General features: G+C 49.0%; 1 protein-coding gene across 1 annotated transcript in view; it reads right to left on the bottom strand.

The window, feature by feature from the left end:
- The window catches only part of MORC3 (MORC family CW-type zinc finger 3), a 192008-nt gene extending 176040 nt beyond the window's left edge, over positions 1-15968 (bottom strand). The window contains exon 1 of the mRNA XM_030202213.1: positions 15855-15968. Coding sequence (XP_030058073.1) covers positions 15855-15893 — 39 coding nt within the window. The 5' untranslated portion in view covers positions 15894-15968. The remainder of the gene's footprint in view (positions 1-15854) is intronic.
- Between the last annotated feature and the right edge of the window lie 419 nt (positions 15969-16387).

The raw sequence follows: 16387 nt of genomic DNA, 5'->3' as shown, positions 1-16387 counted from the left end.
TGAGGAACTGGGCGGCTAACAGGGAGCTATGTAGTGGTGCTCAGTTCTGTGTTCTCTATCTCCACCTACTGGCAGTTCTGTGTTCTCTATCTCCACCTGCTGGTCGATGGACATGACTACCCACCTGTCTTGGAATAATGGGAATGAACATAATGGAAAGGTATTTTACCTAGAAATAAGCTTACAGCACTTAAGGCAGAAAGATAATACAGCACTGCTTCTGTGTGTCTCGGGGTCTGCCTGATGTGCCAGTGAATGAGTGTCTGTCTCTATCAGGGCTGAGAAGAGTGTTGTTTATAGTGGAGTCCGTGATTATATGGTCCCCTCTGATAACCACTCAGTCTCAGAGAAGGCTTAATATGTGGAAATATACCACCCCGAGACACAATGGACCAGCCACCCCCGAGATATAGGGTGACAGAGAAAACAGAGGTTATGTTTCTTCCAAGGAGAAAGTTTTTATTCCTTACTAGTTTAGATAATAACAAAACAATCAGGCAACAACAAATAGCAATTTGTTATGAGAGGGAGAGAGAGACCACCACTGTAAAGAGTTACACACTGTTGCTCACTCTCCACTCTCTGTTTCTCTTCTTGCCATTAATGCTACTTCTAATATGTCTGTGACTTCTGTTGCCTAGTTTTCTAATGCTTCGTATCATATGCTGTCTGCTGCTATACTGGTTAACTCTTTTTGTACTATGGTTAACTGTACTGAATTCTTTATTAGTCGTGTCCCTTATCTCTTTCTCCTGTCTTTGCAGCTTATCCTCTTATTTTGGCTCTTTTATGTATTTCCTTTTCTGGTACATGTCAACATTTAGGTCAAGTATTGTCTTGTGTGACCACTATTCCTTTTATTTCTATTCGTGCTGTTTTTCCTTCTATGGACATTTTCTGGCATTGTTCCACTCATTTACACCCATATCTTCTTGGGAATACTTCTGGTACCTGTACACCTGTACGCTTGATTTTCTATTCCTGCTGAAATTTGTTTTCTTTCACTGAACTTGGTGCAGTTTCTTTCTTTACTCCTGCCTTGCAAGGCCTTTATTCCTTGGCCAACGAATTAGCTACCAATTCAGGTGTTCATACTAGTTGGACATCTGTAATACATGGGATTGAAGGTCAGCTGGGGATGGAATGAGTGGAATGTTTTGGCTGTAATTATGTGTTGATATTCTCTGTTATGGGAAACAGGCTAGTTGTTTAAGGGATGCCAGCACCTTTGGGAAAGGCACCTTCAACCTGTGCAGGTCTGGGGGAGTTATTCTCTGTTATGGTGGTTGTTTAAGGGATGCCAGCACATCTGGGAAAGGCACCTTCAACCTGTGCAAGTCTGGGGGAGTTATTCTCTGTTATGGGAAACAGGCTGGTTGTTTAAGGGATGCCAGCTTGTGCAAGTCTGGGAAAGGCACCTTTGTTTCACACTATAAAAGAAGGGGGAGCAAGGACCTTCTTTAGAAGCTTGCCTGAACGTAGGGACGCCTTGTTCGGTGAAGGGTATTTCCCTGCAATCTCTGAGGAAGAGCTAGTGCTTCCCTGGTGGTCTTCCCAGATGCTGACTGAATTGCGGGTGCTGTAAGTATATTGGTGTATGTGTTCACATATGTATCACCAATGAAAGCGCTATACCGCATATTGTGTCTGGTGGCTTTTGTGTTCTCATAAGCACAGCGCCCCCTAGTGTTACAACATCCTGGTGGGATGAAACCTTTGGTAACTGGAAAACTTTTTTCATGTCTATTTTTACCTCACTTTTGGTAGTCATTTTAGTTTTTGCTTTGTCTGTTGCATTATTCCCTATGCTCGTGGGCTTCTCTTCAGAGTTCTTGCTACTGCTCTCGGTACAAGACTAAATGTACTTCCTTCAAACTGTGTACATATTCTTGTCGTGATGTCTGAGTCAATGGCACCAATTCTGTCGAGGGGATGAGCACTGCTTGCTGGATCAGCATGACCTCGAATTCACAGCTCTAAGCAGAAAGTAAAGATGCAGCTTTCAGGCATTTTAGAGCCTTTAGCTTATGCAGTTCATGGGTCATAACTGACCTGCCAGTGAGTCAGAAAAGTGCAAATCAATTCATTGTGGAATGACTGCAGGTAGGAGGGGGGTGTGGATGTGTGGATGTGAGTGTGTCCCTTTCTTTGTCCCGCTCTGGGTTTAAATAACTGAACTATTTTCTCATGCACCGGCCTGTGTTATAATTTGGTTTGTTTGATCCTATGTCTCCTGACTACCAAAGGTGTGAATTCCTGTGAAGGCACAGTTTTTGAAGAAAGTGGTTTCCCTTTGCGAGCCACTCTCACAATTTTTCAACTTTCATCTGTGGCCCTGCATGGTTCATATTGCCTCATTTGTGCGTGATTCGGCGCATTTATTACAGCTATTGGAGCGGGTGGAGGTCGACTGTACACAGGTCACGTTTGTAACCCTGGATGTGGTTTTGTTATATACAAACATTCCACAGAGGGTAGCTGTGGGTATGGTTAACCGGCTGGTGGATACACTGCCGTTGAGAGAGGGGATGGTCTCCTTGTTGTAGGAAATAGCTCAATTGGTCATCTGTCATAATTTCTTCATATTTGAGCACCAGTTCTTTCATCAATGCAAAGGAGTTGCCATGGGGGCTACTGTTGCCCCTATGGTGGCATGCTTGTATGTGTCACAGTTTGAGGAGAGATGTGTATCCCTCAGTGTATTTTTCGAACATTGTGGCATGGCTGCATTTTATTGATGATGTCCTTATTTGTAAGGGAGATGCTGAGACTCTGAACCAATTTTTGGAGGAGTGGCCTAGTGGTTAGGGTGGTGGACTTTGGTCCTGGGAAACTGAGTAACTGAGTTCGATTCCCACTTCAGGCACAGGCAGCTCCTTGTGACTCTGGGAGGGTTCTCCATTGCCCTATGTAAGCCGCATTGAACCTGCCATGAGTGGGAAAGCGCGGGGTACAAATGTAAGAAAAATAAAAAAATAAAATAAGGGATAACATTAAATTTGAGCATCAAGTTGGGGGACTCTGTTAATTTTTTAGACATCAGTATTTCATGGATGCAGGGTCAGTTTGTTACTAGTGCATATCAAAAAAGTAACGATTGTAATGTAATATTGCATTACCGCAGTCACCATCCACAGCGTTTGAAAGATAGTATCCCTGGAGGGCAGTTCCTACGGATTCGTAGACTGTGTAGCTCCCGTCATCAGTTCCGTATGCAAACTTATATGGCGGGGAGGTTTACACATCGAGGTTATCCATCTACAGTAGTCCATAGGGCGATGAAAAGAGCATACAATGTTTAGCCCAAATGGTTTCAGGCACCGGTTCCAGCTGTGACTAAGGCGGAGTCTCATCTTACCTGTGTCTTTGCCTTATACATATGTCTAAAAAGGTGATGCACATCGTTAGGAAGCATTGGATGATCTTAACAATGCATGCCCAATTTCAACAGAAGCCTAGGTTTGCTTTTACCAGAAGTAATAATTTAGAGGAAAAACTATTCCCCCATACTACTATACAATATGTGAATCCATCTGATACCATTCGGGGACATTTCAAATGTCATCAATGCACATATTGTCAGTATGCTATACAAGCAGCAGAGGTGCAGATTCCCAACACTAACAACAGGTGGTTTAAGTTGTATGGTATTTTGGCCAAACTATAGGTAAAATTAAACTAAGGATTGCACAACATTTGAGTAATCTTCGATTGCAACGGTGGAGGCTCCACTGGTTGCACACTGGTTGGAAGCACGTCATGGGGTACATGAGTTAAGTTTTATTGTCCTGCAACATGTAGTGACTCCCAGAGGTGGTAATATATCTTTAATGCTATTACGCAGAGAACAGCGCATGATTTTCAATTGGAATATTGTGGCCCCTATGGGGCTGAACAGGGAAATTGAGTAGGTCAGCGTTTAGCGAGTGACATCTCGAGGCACCCTATGCGCATGTGCGGGCGTTAGTCCGTTTTGGAACCCCGCCATTTTGTATGGTGCGAGTGGTATCTCGGGCAATTCAGACTGGCCGGTAAAGTGTGGGGGATTGCATATTTTGAGTAATTTGTGTCATGCAATGTATGAGAATGGAATGGTTATGGGGTATTGTTGTTTCATTGTAATGTTGTAGGTTGTGACCCCTGATGACACTTCCGATAGCGAAATACAGGCTGTGTAGGGTCTGATGAGCCAAACACATGCAGTGAATCGTGATTACTATCTAAAGAAAGATGAAACTTAAACAGTATCGAGATAGGGTACCAAGCAACTACGGTGGAGAATTACACTGATTTGAATACAATTGTTGTGGACACCTGTGGAAGATTAACAGAGTTGAGGAACTGTTACAACCAGGAAGGACGGTATCACTATATGGGAATGCGTGATAACCATTGTAACGAATGAAATAGTAGAGGTGCACGTGATAAAATCCACAGGACAGTTTGATTCAAGGACATGGTTTTCACAGATATATATGTTAACTCTAATATTCAGCTTGCTGATGTGTCCATATGTCCTGAGTAGAGATGTGTGATCTCCCTGTTTTTTTAATGGGTGCCATGTAACAAAAGTTCAAATTGAGGGGATAATTGTTGTAATGTATATGGGTATTTGTAGATTGTATGCATGTGATGTTGGGGGAGTATGCGGTGTGGTGTGTATGAGTGAGTTTATGGGTATAAGAGGATCATTGTCAAAGAATAATCTCTCTATATAAAACGCACCTCCAACATTCCATAAAGCCTCCACAAGCCCCAACGTTCCAAATGCATGGTGGTGAAACCACAATTTGCCCCTGAGAGATTGCCCCGCCCTCGCGTCAAACGTGATGATGTACAGGGCAGAGCAATAGCACAGAACTAACTGCATCGCTCCACCCTCTACGTCAACACGTATGAGGCGAGGGCGAGACAGTCACAGACATCGATATACACCATCATGGAGACCGAGGAACGGAGCTAGGAAGCCTAGCCAAAAAAGGCAGCTAGGGAGAAACCAGAGAAGGGTGGTGTCCAAGCGACTAAAGGCAGAGAGAATGGACTCCCCCACCCTTTTCCTATAATCACGGAAAACAACGCGAACAGGTACTTCCCAGACCCAATTGAGAGGAATGGATGCGGCGGGGGGGGGGGGGGGGAGAGCAGAATCACTGCCACATCAAATACCCCCCTCCCCCGCCCTGAGGCACATCGACAACCCCCCACCACCAACATCAACACCCTCACCAACCCCCCTCCCACTGGAAATGCTGTGCAGCTACTGCTGGCCCCTCCCCCAAAACAGCAACAGTTCACAGTTTCAGCCCTTCGCCTCGCAACACCCCAGGGTCTCAAGCGCTAACCCCTCCACCCCCCCCCCCAAGTATGCCATAGACATGCCTGGGAGACCGAGGGGAGGATCAAGGAGAGGCTAGCGGAGGGCCCAGGAGAAACCAGACAAGGGCGGAGTCAAGGAGACTAAACGCGGAGAGAATGGACTCACTCACCCACTCCCTTCCTATAATCAAGCAAACCATCGCAAACAGGTAATACCCAGACACGAATAAGAGGAAAGGTTGCACACAGCTAAAACACAGTCATAAAACAGGGGAAGCTGAAATGTCAAACGTCAAAAATCAAGCTTATTGCAGCTTCTAATCATCAAGCTCCACAGATCACATTAAAAAAAAAAAAAAAAAACAACAGTAGGTGTACTACAAACGAAAACTCTAAAATAACTTCACAAGCCAGATTCAGCGGGGGGAGGGAAACGCGGAAATCACACAAGAGGGGGGGTGGAACGGGGTCCTGAGAAAAGAGGGGGATGGGGGGCCATCAGCCCCCAAAAGGGGGAGGGCTGGTCCTGAACCCAGGGGAAACGGGGTCCTCACAAAAGAGAGGGGGGGAACGGGGTCCTGAGAGGGGATGTGGAACGGGGTCCAGAGACCAGAGGGGGTTGGGGGGGCCTCAGACCTAAAAGGGGGAGGGGCGGCCCACAACCCTCAGAGGGGGAGGGGCCAGGGGAGTCTGTGTATCGCACCCAAACTCTCTCACACTCTCTCAGACACACACACACACTGGATCTGTGTGAAGCACAAACTATCTCACATGCACTGTGACTCACATACGCACTTGCACACCCTCATTCTCACACACACACTCTCTCTCACAGACACACTCGCACCCAGACTCACTCTCTCTCTCTAACACACACACACTCACACATTCACTCTCACATACACACACTCTCACAGACACTCTAACATACACAGTCAACGAAAAACCTTGCTAGCGCCCGTTTCATTTGAGCCAGAAACGGGCCTTTTTTACTAGTTTATAACAAACCACAGATTGAGCAATAGTTGTCAGAGATTTTGTAGTTTTCAAATCATTAGTTACAGCTATTTGAAAGACATAAATCTCTGAGTTTGCAATTAAGAAAATGTTAGTATATCTAGGATAGTGAATGATACATACCTGTAGCAGGTGTTCTCCGAGGACAGCAGGCTGATTGTTCTCACGACTGGGTGACGTCCGCGGCAGCCCCCACCAACCGGAAAAGGCTTCGCGGGACGGTCGGCACGCAGGGCACGCCCACCGCGCATGCGCGGCCGTCTTCCCGCCCGTGCGCGACCGCTCCCGCCAGTTGAATGACAAGCAATAAAATATGAAACACAACTCCAAAGGGGAGGAGGGAGGGTAGGTGAGAACAATCAGCCTGCTGTCCTCGGAGAACACCTGCTACAGGTATGTATCATTCACTTTCTCCGAGGACAAGCAGGGTGCTTGTTCTCACGACTGGGGTATCCCTAGCTTTCAGGCTCACTCAAAACAAGAACCCAGGTCAATTGAACCTCGCAACGGCGAGGGTACAACAGAAATTGACCTACGAAGAACAACTAACTGAGAGTGCAGCCTGACCAGAATAAATTCGGGTCCTGGAGGGTGGAGTTGGATTTACACCCCAAACAGATTCTGCAGCACCGACTGCCCGAACCGACTGTCGCGTCGGGTATCCTGCTGGAGGCAGTAATGTGATGTGAATGTGTGGACAGATGACCACGTCGCAGCCTTGCAAATCTCTTCAATAGTGGCTGACTTCAAGTGGGCCACTGACGCTGCCATGGCTCTGACACTATGAGCCGTGACATGACCCTCAAGAGCCAGCCCAGCCTGGGCGTAAGTGAAGGAAATGCAATCTGCTAGCCAATTGGAGATGGTGCGTTTCCCGACAGCGACCCCTAGCCTGTTAGGGTCGAAAGAAACAAACAATTGGGCGGACTGTCTGTGGGGCTGTGTCCGCTCCAAGTAGAAGGCCAATGCTCTCTTGCAGTCCAATGTGTGCAACTGACGTTCAGCAGGGCGGGTATGCGGCCTGGGGAAGAATGTTGGCAAGACAATTGACTGGTTAAGATGGAACTCCGACCCAACCTTCGGCAGGAACTTTGGGTGGGTGCGGAGCACTACTCTGTTGTGATGAAATTTGGTATATGGAGCATGAGCTACTAGGGCTTGAAGCTCACTGACCCTACGAGCTGAAGTAACTGCCACCAAGAAAATGACCTTCCAGGTCAAGTACTTCAGATGGCAGGTATTCAGTGGCTCAAAAGGAGGTTTCATCAGCTGGGTGAGGACGACGTTGAGATCCCATGACACTGTAGGAGGCTTGATAGGGGGCTTTGACAAAAGCAAGCCTCTCATGAATCGAACGACTAAAGGCTCTCCAGAGATGGCTTTACCTTCCACACGATAATGGTAAGCACTAATCGCACTAAGGTGATTCCTTACTGAGTTGGTCTTGAGGCCAGACTCTGATAAGTGTAGAAGGTATTCAAGCAGGTTCTGTGCAGGGCAAGAACGAGGTTCTAGGGCCTTGCTCTCACACCAAACGACAAACCTCCTCCACTTGAAAAAGTAACTCTTTTTAGTGGAATCCTTCCTGGAGGCAAGCAGGACCCGGGAGACACCCTCCGACAGACCCAACGCAGCGAAGTCTACGCCCTCAACATCCAGGCCGTGAGAGCCAGAGACTGAAGGTTGGGGTGCAGTAACGCTCCGTCGTTCTGCGAAATGAGAGTCGGAAAACACTCCAATCTCCACGGTTCTTCTGAGGACAACTCCAGAAGAAGAGGGAACCAGATCTGACGGGGCCAAAAGGGCGCTATCAGAATCATGGTGCCGCGGTCGTGCTTGAGCTTCAGTAAGGTCTTCCCCACCAAAGGTATGGGAGGATAAGCATACAGGAGGCCGGTCCCCCAATGGAGGAGAAAGGCGTCCGACGCTAGCCTGCCGTGTGTCTGAAGTCTGGAACAGAACAGAGGCAGCTTGTGGTTGGTCTGAGAGGCGAAAAGGTCCACCGAGGGGGTGCCCCACTCTCGGAAGATCTTGCGTACCACTCTGGAATGGAGCGACCACTCGTGCGGTTGCATGACTCTGCTCAGTCTGTCGGCCAGACTGTTGTTTACGCCTGCCAGGTATGTGGCTTGGAGGAGCATGCCAAACTGGCACGCCCAGCGCCACAGCCCGACGGCTTCCTGACACAGGGGGCGAGATCCGGTGCCCCCCTGCTTGTTGACGTAATACATTGCAACCTGATTGTCTGTCCGAATTTGGATAATTTGGCAGGACAGCCGATCTCTGAAAGCCTTCAGCGCGTTCCAGATCGCTCGGAGCTCCAGGAGGTTGATCTGCAGATCCTTTTCCTGGAGGGACCACAAACCCTGGGTGTGAAGCCCATCGACATGAGCTCCCCAACCCAGGCGAGATGCATCCGTCGTCAGCACCTTCGTGGGCTGCGGAATTTGGAATGGACGTCCCAGGGTCAAATTGGTCCGGATGGTCCACCAGAGCAGTGAAGTGCGGCAACTGGTGGAGAGGCGGATGACATCTTCTAGATTCCCGGTGGCTTGGAACCACTGGGAAGCTAGGGTCCATTGAGCAGATCTCATGTGAAGACGAGCCATGGGAGTCACATGAACTGTGGAGGCCATATGACCCAGAAGTCTCAACATCTGCCGAGCTGTGACCTGCTGAGACGCTCTGGTCTGCGAAGCGAGGGACAGGAGGTTGTTGGCCCTCGCTTCGGGAAGGAAGGCCTGAGCCGTCTGGGTATTCAGCAGAGCTCCTATGAATTCCAGAGACTGGGTTGGCTGGAGATGGGACTTTGGGTAATTTATCACAAACCCCAGCAGCTCCAGGAGTTGAATAGTGCACTGCATGGACCGGAGGGCTCCTGCCTCCGAGGTGTTGTTGACCAGCCAATCGTCGAGATATGGGAACACGTGCACTCCCAGCCTGCGTAGGTACGCCGCCACCACCACGAGGCACTTTGTAAACACTCGTGGGGCGGAGGCGAGCCCAAAGGGCAGCACACAATACTGAAAGTGCCGTGCGCCCAGGCGGAATCTGAGATACTGTCTGTGAGCTGGCAGTATCGGGATGCGAGTATATGCATCCTTTAAATCCAGGGAACATAGCCAATCGTTTTTCTGAATCATTGGCAGAAGGGTGCCCAAGGAAAGCATCCTGAACTTTTCTTTGACCAGGAATTTGTTCAGGCCTCTCAGGTCTAGGATGGGACGCATCCCCCCTGTTTTCTTTTCCACAAGGAAGTACCTGGAATAGAATCCCTGCCCTTCCTGCCCGGGTGGTACGGGCTCGACCGCATTGGCGCTGAGAAGGGCGGAGAGTTCCTCTGCAAGTACCTGCTTGTGATGGGAGCTGAAGGATTGAGCTCCCGGAGGACAATTTGGAGGCAGGGAGGCCAAATTCAGGGCGTATCCGCACCGCACTATTTGGAGAACCCACTGGTCGGAGGTTATGAGAGGCCACCTTTGGTGAAAAAATTTTAACCTCCCCCCAACAGGCAGATCGTCTGGTACGGACACTTTGAGGGCGGCTATGTTCCCGTGGATCCAGTCAAAAGCCCGTCCCTGGCTTTTGCTGTGGAGGCGCAGGGGGCTGCTTAGGCGCACGCTGTTGACGGGAACGAGCGCGCTGGGGCTGTCCCTGTGCCCGACGAGGCCTTCGGGCCGGCTGGTTGTAAATACGCTTTGCAAAAGAATAGGGTGCAGCCTGCCGGGCCCGGGAAAAACGTCCACCCGCTGAGGTGGATGCTGAAGGCGCCCGGTGGGAGAGCTTGTCGAGAGCGGTTTCCCGCTGATGCAGTTGGTCCACCATCTGCTCGACCTTCTCACCAAAAATGTTATCCCCCGGCAAGGGACGTCGGCCAGTCTCTGCTGGGTGCGGTTGTCCAGGTCAGAGGCACGCAGCCATGAGAGCCTGCGCATCACTATACCTTGGGCCGCAGCACGAGATGCCACGTCACAGGTGTCATAGATACCCCTGGACAGGAACTTTCTGCACGCCTTCAGCTGCCTGACCACCTCCTGATAAGGCCTGGACTGCTCCGGCGGGAGCTTATCGACCAGGTCCGCCAGTTGTTGCACATTGGTCCGCATGTGGATGCTCATATAGAGCAGGTATGACTGGATGCGGGTCACGAGCATGGAGGATTGGTAGGCCTTCCTCCCAAACGAGTCCAGAGTGCGAGACTCCCGCCCCGGGGGCGCCGAGGCGGTATCCCTCGAACTCCGTGCCCTCTTGAGAGCAGAATCCACGACCGCCGAGTCATGGGGCAGTTGGGCCCGCATTAACTCTGGGTCAGAGTGGATCCTGTACTGGGACTCTGCTTTCTTGGGAATGGTGGGGTTAGTTAACGGTCGCACCCAGTTCCGAAGCAGTGTCTCCTTGAGGACATTGTGCAGCGGCACCGTGGAGGACTCTCTAGGTGGTGTTGGATAGTCGAGGACCTCGAGCATCTCGGCCCTCGGCTCTTCCACAGAGACCACGGGAAAGGGAATGCTAATAGACATATCCCGCACAAAGGAGGCAAAGGAGAGACTCTCAGGAGGTGAGAGCTTCCTCTCCGGTGAAGGCGTGGGGTCCGAGGGAAGGCCCGTAGACTCCTCTGAGGAGAAATATCTAGGGTCCTCCTCTTCCCCCCACGAGTCCTCATCCTCGGTATCGGACATAAGCTCATGTAACTGAGTCCTGAACCGGGCCCGGCTCGACGTCGAGGCACCGAGGTCTCGGTGTCGTCGAGTGGTGGACTCCTGCGTCGGCGGGGACGGAGCTCCCTCCATCGACGTCGACGGGGACTCCACCTGCGTGGCGGTCAAGACCGGCGCCGCAAGCGGCGGCGGTGTCGACGGCCCCGGCGCCGGGCTAGAGCTCGCCGGCGCCACAGACATCGGCGCCGAGGGCGCAAGCACCCCCGGCGCCGGCACAGCCTGGCGCATCAGCCCTTCCAGGATCCCCGGAAGGATGGCTCTGAGGCACTCGTCCAGGCCCGCTGCCGGGAAAGGCGGTGGGGCCGGTAGGGGTGTCGGTGCCAGAAGCTGATGGGGGCCAGGAGACGGCACCGAGATGCCAGAACCCTGACGCGTCGGTACCTCCACAACCGACGGGGACCTCTCCTCTCGGCGATGACGCTTCGGCGTCGCCTCCTCTCCGATGTCCGGATGCACCGAGGGCGACCGGTGACGACGCTTCTTGTCCTTCTTTCGATGCGCGTCACCGGCGCCGGGAGGTATGGAGGAGGAGGACGATCCCCCTCGGTCTCGAGGAGCCGGGTCAGACAGGGTTCGGTCCCGTGGACCACGGGCTGAGGGAGTGACCGGGGCCGACTGCCCACGCGGCCGCTCACCTCCACCCTCGCCGGCGGGCCGACGGGACCTGTTCTCCTGGGGTCGATGCCATCGGTGCCGATGTCTCGGGCATCGATACCGGTACCGAAGGACCGGGCGTCGATACCGATGCCGTCGAGGTCGACGTCGAGGGGCCGGCGCAAGTTCCGAAAAGACGGTCCCGCAGAACTTGCCTCGCAACTTGAGTCCGTTTCCGGAGACCGAGACACAGGGAACACGACTTGATATTGTGCTCCGGCCCGAGGCACTGGAGGCACCAAGCGTGGGTGTCGGTCTGCGAGATCGGCCGGCCGCAGCGACCACACTTTTTAAATCCACTCGGGACCTTCGAGGACATCGACGGAAAAATCGCGTCGGCGAAGTCAAAGTCGTCAATGGTGGCGAAAATCACACCTCGAAAAAAGAAAACGACTGTGCGGCCACTAGGCCGCAACGCGGCGTCCCCGCTGGAAACGAGGGAAAAAGGGAGCGCGTGCTCCACACGCTCAGGTTTTTTTTTTTTTTAAAAAGAAAAAAGGAAACCGGCGGTAACAAAAATTAAATAGAAAAAACAACGATCCGCGTAAACGCGATCGACTTTCCGGCGGCTGAAAGCAGAGAGAGCGGCAAAGCACGACTCTCTCCAGACGCGGAAAAAAAGGAACTGGCGGGAGCGGTCGCGCACGGGCGGGAAGACGGCCGCGCATGCGCGGTGGGCGTGCCCTGCGTGCCGACCGTCCTGCGAAGCCTTTTCCGGTTGATGGGGGCTGCCGCGGACGTCACCCAGTCGTGAGAACAAGCAGCCTGCTTGTCCTCGGAGAAACAATAAATTGATCCTGAAAAAGCATCCTTCTCTGTTATGTATGAAAAGTTGAACACCACACATACTAGTGATGCAGGAATTACCACTATTGTTAGCAGAATCTGTGGTACTTCAGGAGTCAAATACCACACACCAGAATGAGAGAAAAGTCTTCTTTATTTGCCAGCAAAGTAGAACATCAGCGCTAACCCTCTCCTTCTCTTGGCTCTCTGTGTCTTGTCTCTTTCATAAGCTGCTTCTGTTCTCATTTATATATGGTTCTAAACCCCTCTAGCCTCCACCTTCTCACCAGATGGTAAGGAATAGATTGATTATCTCTACACATTACTTACAATATCAGTTACACAGGTTTCAAATATTTCCTAAACTGACCTACGACCTGGGGCCTCTCAAACTAGACAATGCGGCACCTATCTCCTGCATTTTATTATTAAATTCTCAGATTCTATTATTCACATAATCAGATTCCCAGTTAGCTCATAACTTAAACCCCTCGGGGCATTGATTAAGGGGCCAGTCCTACACTTAGCTATAATCAATCAAGGAAAAGAGTTGACTTTTCCTGACCTCTTTCACCTTTAGCTTCATACACAGAACTAGCTAAGAATGTGGATAATTGAAACCAGATGACCTCTTAAACTGCAGAAAATATCACTTGAAAAGTCAAAGATGTAAACACTGAATTGAAAAGATATTTTACAGGGAGAAATAGAACTTATTAATTAAAAGAAAGTATTAAAAATTAAACAGAATCTCTCTATATAAAAAGCAACACCAACGTTCTATGAAGCCTCCAGCCGGAAGTGTGAAGGGGGCGAGATATCCGTTTCCCTATGAGTGTCTGCCCCGCCCTCTCTGTAACACAGTCAGTGAAGGAAAACAGCAGAGCACGAAATCAAATCGCTGGCTCTGTAACAGTGAAGGACTCAGAGGGGGGAAGGGAGAGAGGCCAGAGGGCAGGGACACACACACTCCCACATGCACACAGAAGAAAACATTGCTAGCCCCCGTTTCATTTGCATCAGAAACGGGGCTTTTTTACTAGTAAAACATATTTTAAACTAAGCAGAGATCAGAATTCCTTATAAGACAGAATCTAAATTATCAAGAATTTATTTAAAATCTAAACTAGCTCCTATTTCCAGGACTGCCTCACTAGGTCTGCATGAATGAAGACCGTGCACTTCAGTACATTAGGATCCTGATTCAACTAAGCTTTTTCTCTATAGAAAGAGGATGGGAGAAAAGCTCTCTAGTACATGAGGCCCAAAGTGCACATTGTTTTGTTTTTGTAATTTTTTATTTAAAAAAAAACTTGTGTATAATATTATGCACATAAAAAAACGACATACTTATTAAAAATGACCTATGCTACTCAATTATTTTGAATAGATTAGAAATGAGACTCTGCAAAATATTCACTATGCCATTATACAGTACAATAGGAAAAGGGCGTCGATAATCAGCTAAATCAGAAGCTTTGCTGTTCAAAAGAAGCAATGCGGGGCAGGTAAACATATTTGCTTCACAAAAGAAAATCCTTCAAGTCACACGCGGCACATTGAAATGAAACCGAAACTGAATCGCTCCGTTCGCTCTTCATCATTAACAATAAAAGCATGATCTGCTGCCAGCACAAAAATGCTCACGTCTAGAAACTCATTATTAGCATACCGCAAGAGAATTGTTATCTTTGCACAAGCAAATTCCCTTTTAAAGACACACACAAATAAGGCTATCATACCACCAATGTTCACAGGCTGTGATGCCGATGTCTAATATTCAATTTAAACAAACAAAAAAAAAACACGAAAGGTTGTTTCCGGATAAAACATCTGCAAGACGCTGTTGATTTTTCAAGTAAAAACAGAAACTAAGTAGAAAACCCAACTCGGCTTTTCCCAGAAACTAAACCTAAATAAATGGTAATATGTAAATATTTACAACAGTGTAGGCTCCCTAATTACTGGGAATGTGCTGCGTAGTCGGCATCTTTCATATGTCACATTACAATATCTAGAACATCTATTTTAAGAGAATACAGTAAACATTTCAAATAGGTACACAATAAGGTCTCTAAAAACATAACAGATGACCCACTGCTGTCTAGAGCACAGACCTATTTAACAATATTGAGAACGAAATGCCGTAAAACACAAAACAGAATGACTATCATAAGCTCCAAATAGCCTAAACAGCCACAGTGACAGTGTAGATGGAAAGCTCCCATTACTACCGTAATTTTATTTAGTCAACAGTTTGTCAATTATACACAACTTGAAACGCCCCCTCCCTCCTCCATGTCAAGATCCACAAGCCAAACTCATCTACTCTAATTTTTTCTTTAAATTGGTGGGTTATATATATCATTTATCAGTAGCATGGATTGGACAAAAAAATATATATAACTTTTTTTTTATTTCAATGCTGAATGCATCAGACATGACAGACCTTTCGAACTGAACGACAAACTCTATTCAGTAAAACAAATAATAAAAGCAAACTCGAACAAATCCGGGCATGGAAGGATAAGCAGGCATAAGGGCAAGCTTGGCAAGGGAAACTAGAGATCCAGAAGGCAACCAGGCTCAAGCCAAGGTTTGGATCTGAATACCACTGGCATTGTCAAGACAGAATAAACATCTAAACAAAACACCATTTATTTCCTCGTTCCTCCTTCTCTATAGTTAAACCTTTTTCAGTGGCGGTGAAAGAACCCCTCAGTACCTGATGAGAAGTTACCCCCCCCCCCCCCTCTCACTTGCAAAGAGACAGCTTCTCTTTTCTCTGATGCAAACGTTTATAACATATTTGTGACCACGTCCCCCAATTGCTTTTACCCCAGGCTACTTTAGCCAGTGAAAAGTTTCACACTCTTGCTCCTTGTGGCTCTTCAGTCTCGGTGAACCTGCCCCCAAGTAGCCAGGAAGACTCCTTTTCACCAAATTATGCATGCAAAAAGGTTTGCGGGAGAAGTTATTTCGCGGGACCCCGGGTGAATGAACCACTGCCTACCCAACACACAACTAGATAGGATTTGAAATGAACGAAAATCCTGCAAACACCAGCCCAGCGCGGGGGAGAAGGAAACGGTGCTGACAAAAATCTAGTCTCTACAATGCTTAAGCAAATTGGAAATAGATTTCATGCAGCCCGCAGGAAACAAAACAAAAAAAATAGACTCACACCAAGGCGGGGGGGAGGGGGAAAAAGCAATCCCGAGGCCCTGCCTTTTAAGTACATACATCAGAGCTTCAGCAAAAAAAAAATATATATTCGAACCGGCCGATAGCTCCGGGAATACAAATTCCCCCCTCTGACCGCCTCCGGCCTGCCCAGACTTCCCTCTCCCACCCTTTCCTTACCGAGCTCAGCCGAATCCCTCCCTCTCGCGCGGCCGCCATCTTAGAGCTGGAGTGGTGGTTTGGTTATGGAGGTGGTGAGTCGCGAGTCGGACGCCTCCTACAACGGAACATCCTGTTTCCGGGGCGTTGCTATGGCGCCCCCCCTCCCCCCAGTGGTACGGGTTCAGTCAGTGTGTTCCTACTTCCTTCTCTTCTTCACGCGTCACGCCGCTTTCTATCCTCTCGGGCTAGATCGTCGCTTACAGGAGCTTCAGTTCGCGCTAGTAGGTTAGTTTAGGGGTATCTTAGGTAGAGGAGTGTGGTAGCCGTGTTAGTCCACTCTTAAGGTTATCAATAGAAATCAAACAAAATAAAACATGGAAAAGAAAATAAGATGATACCTTTTTTATTGGACATAACTTAATACATTTCTTGATTAGCTTTCGAAGGTTGCCCTTCTTCCTCAGATCGGAAATAAGCAAATGTGCTAGCTGACAGTGTATATAAGTGAAAACATTCAAGCATTACTATGACAGTCTGACAGGGTGGGAGGA

This window comes from Microcaecilia unicolor, chromosome 4, assembly GCF_901765095.1.
Source record: "Microcaecilia unicolor chromosome 4, aMicUni1.1, whole genome shotgun sequence".
NCBI classification, from domain to species: Eukaryota; Metazoa; Chordata; class Amphibia; order Gymnophiona; family Siphonopidae; genus Microcaecilia; species Microcaecilia unicolor.
This window is presented reverse-complemented; position numbering and strand designations above follow the sequence as displayed.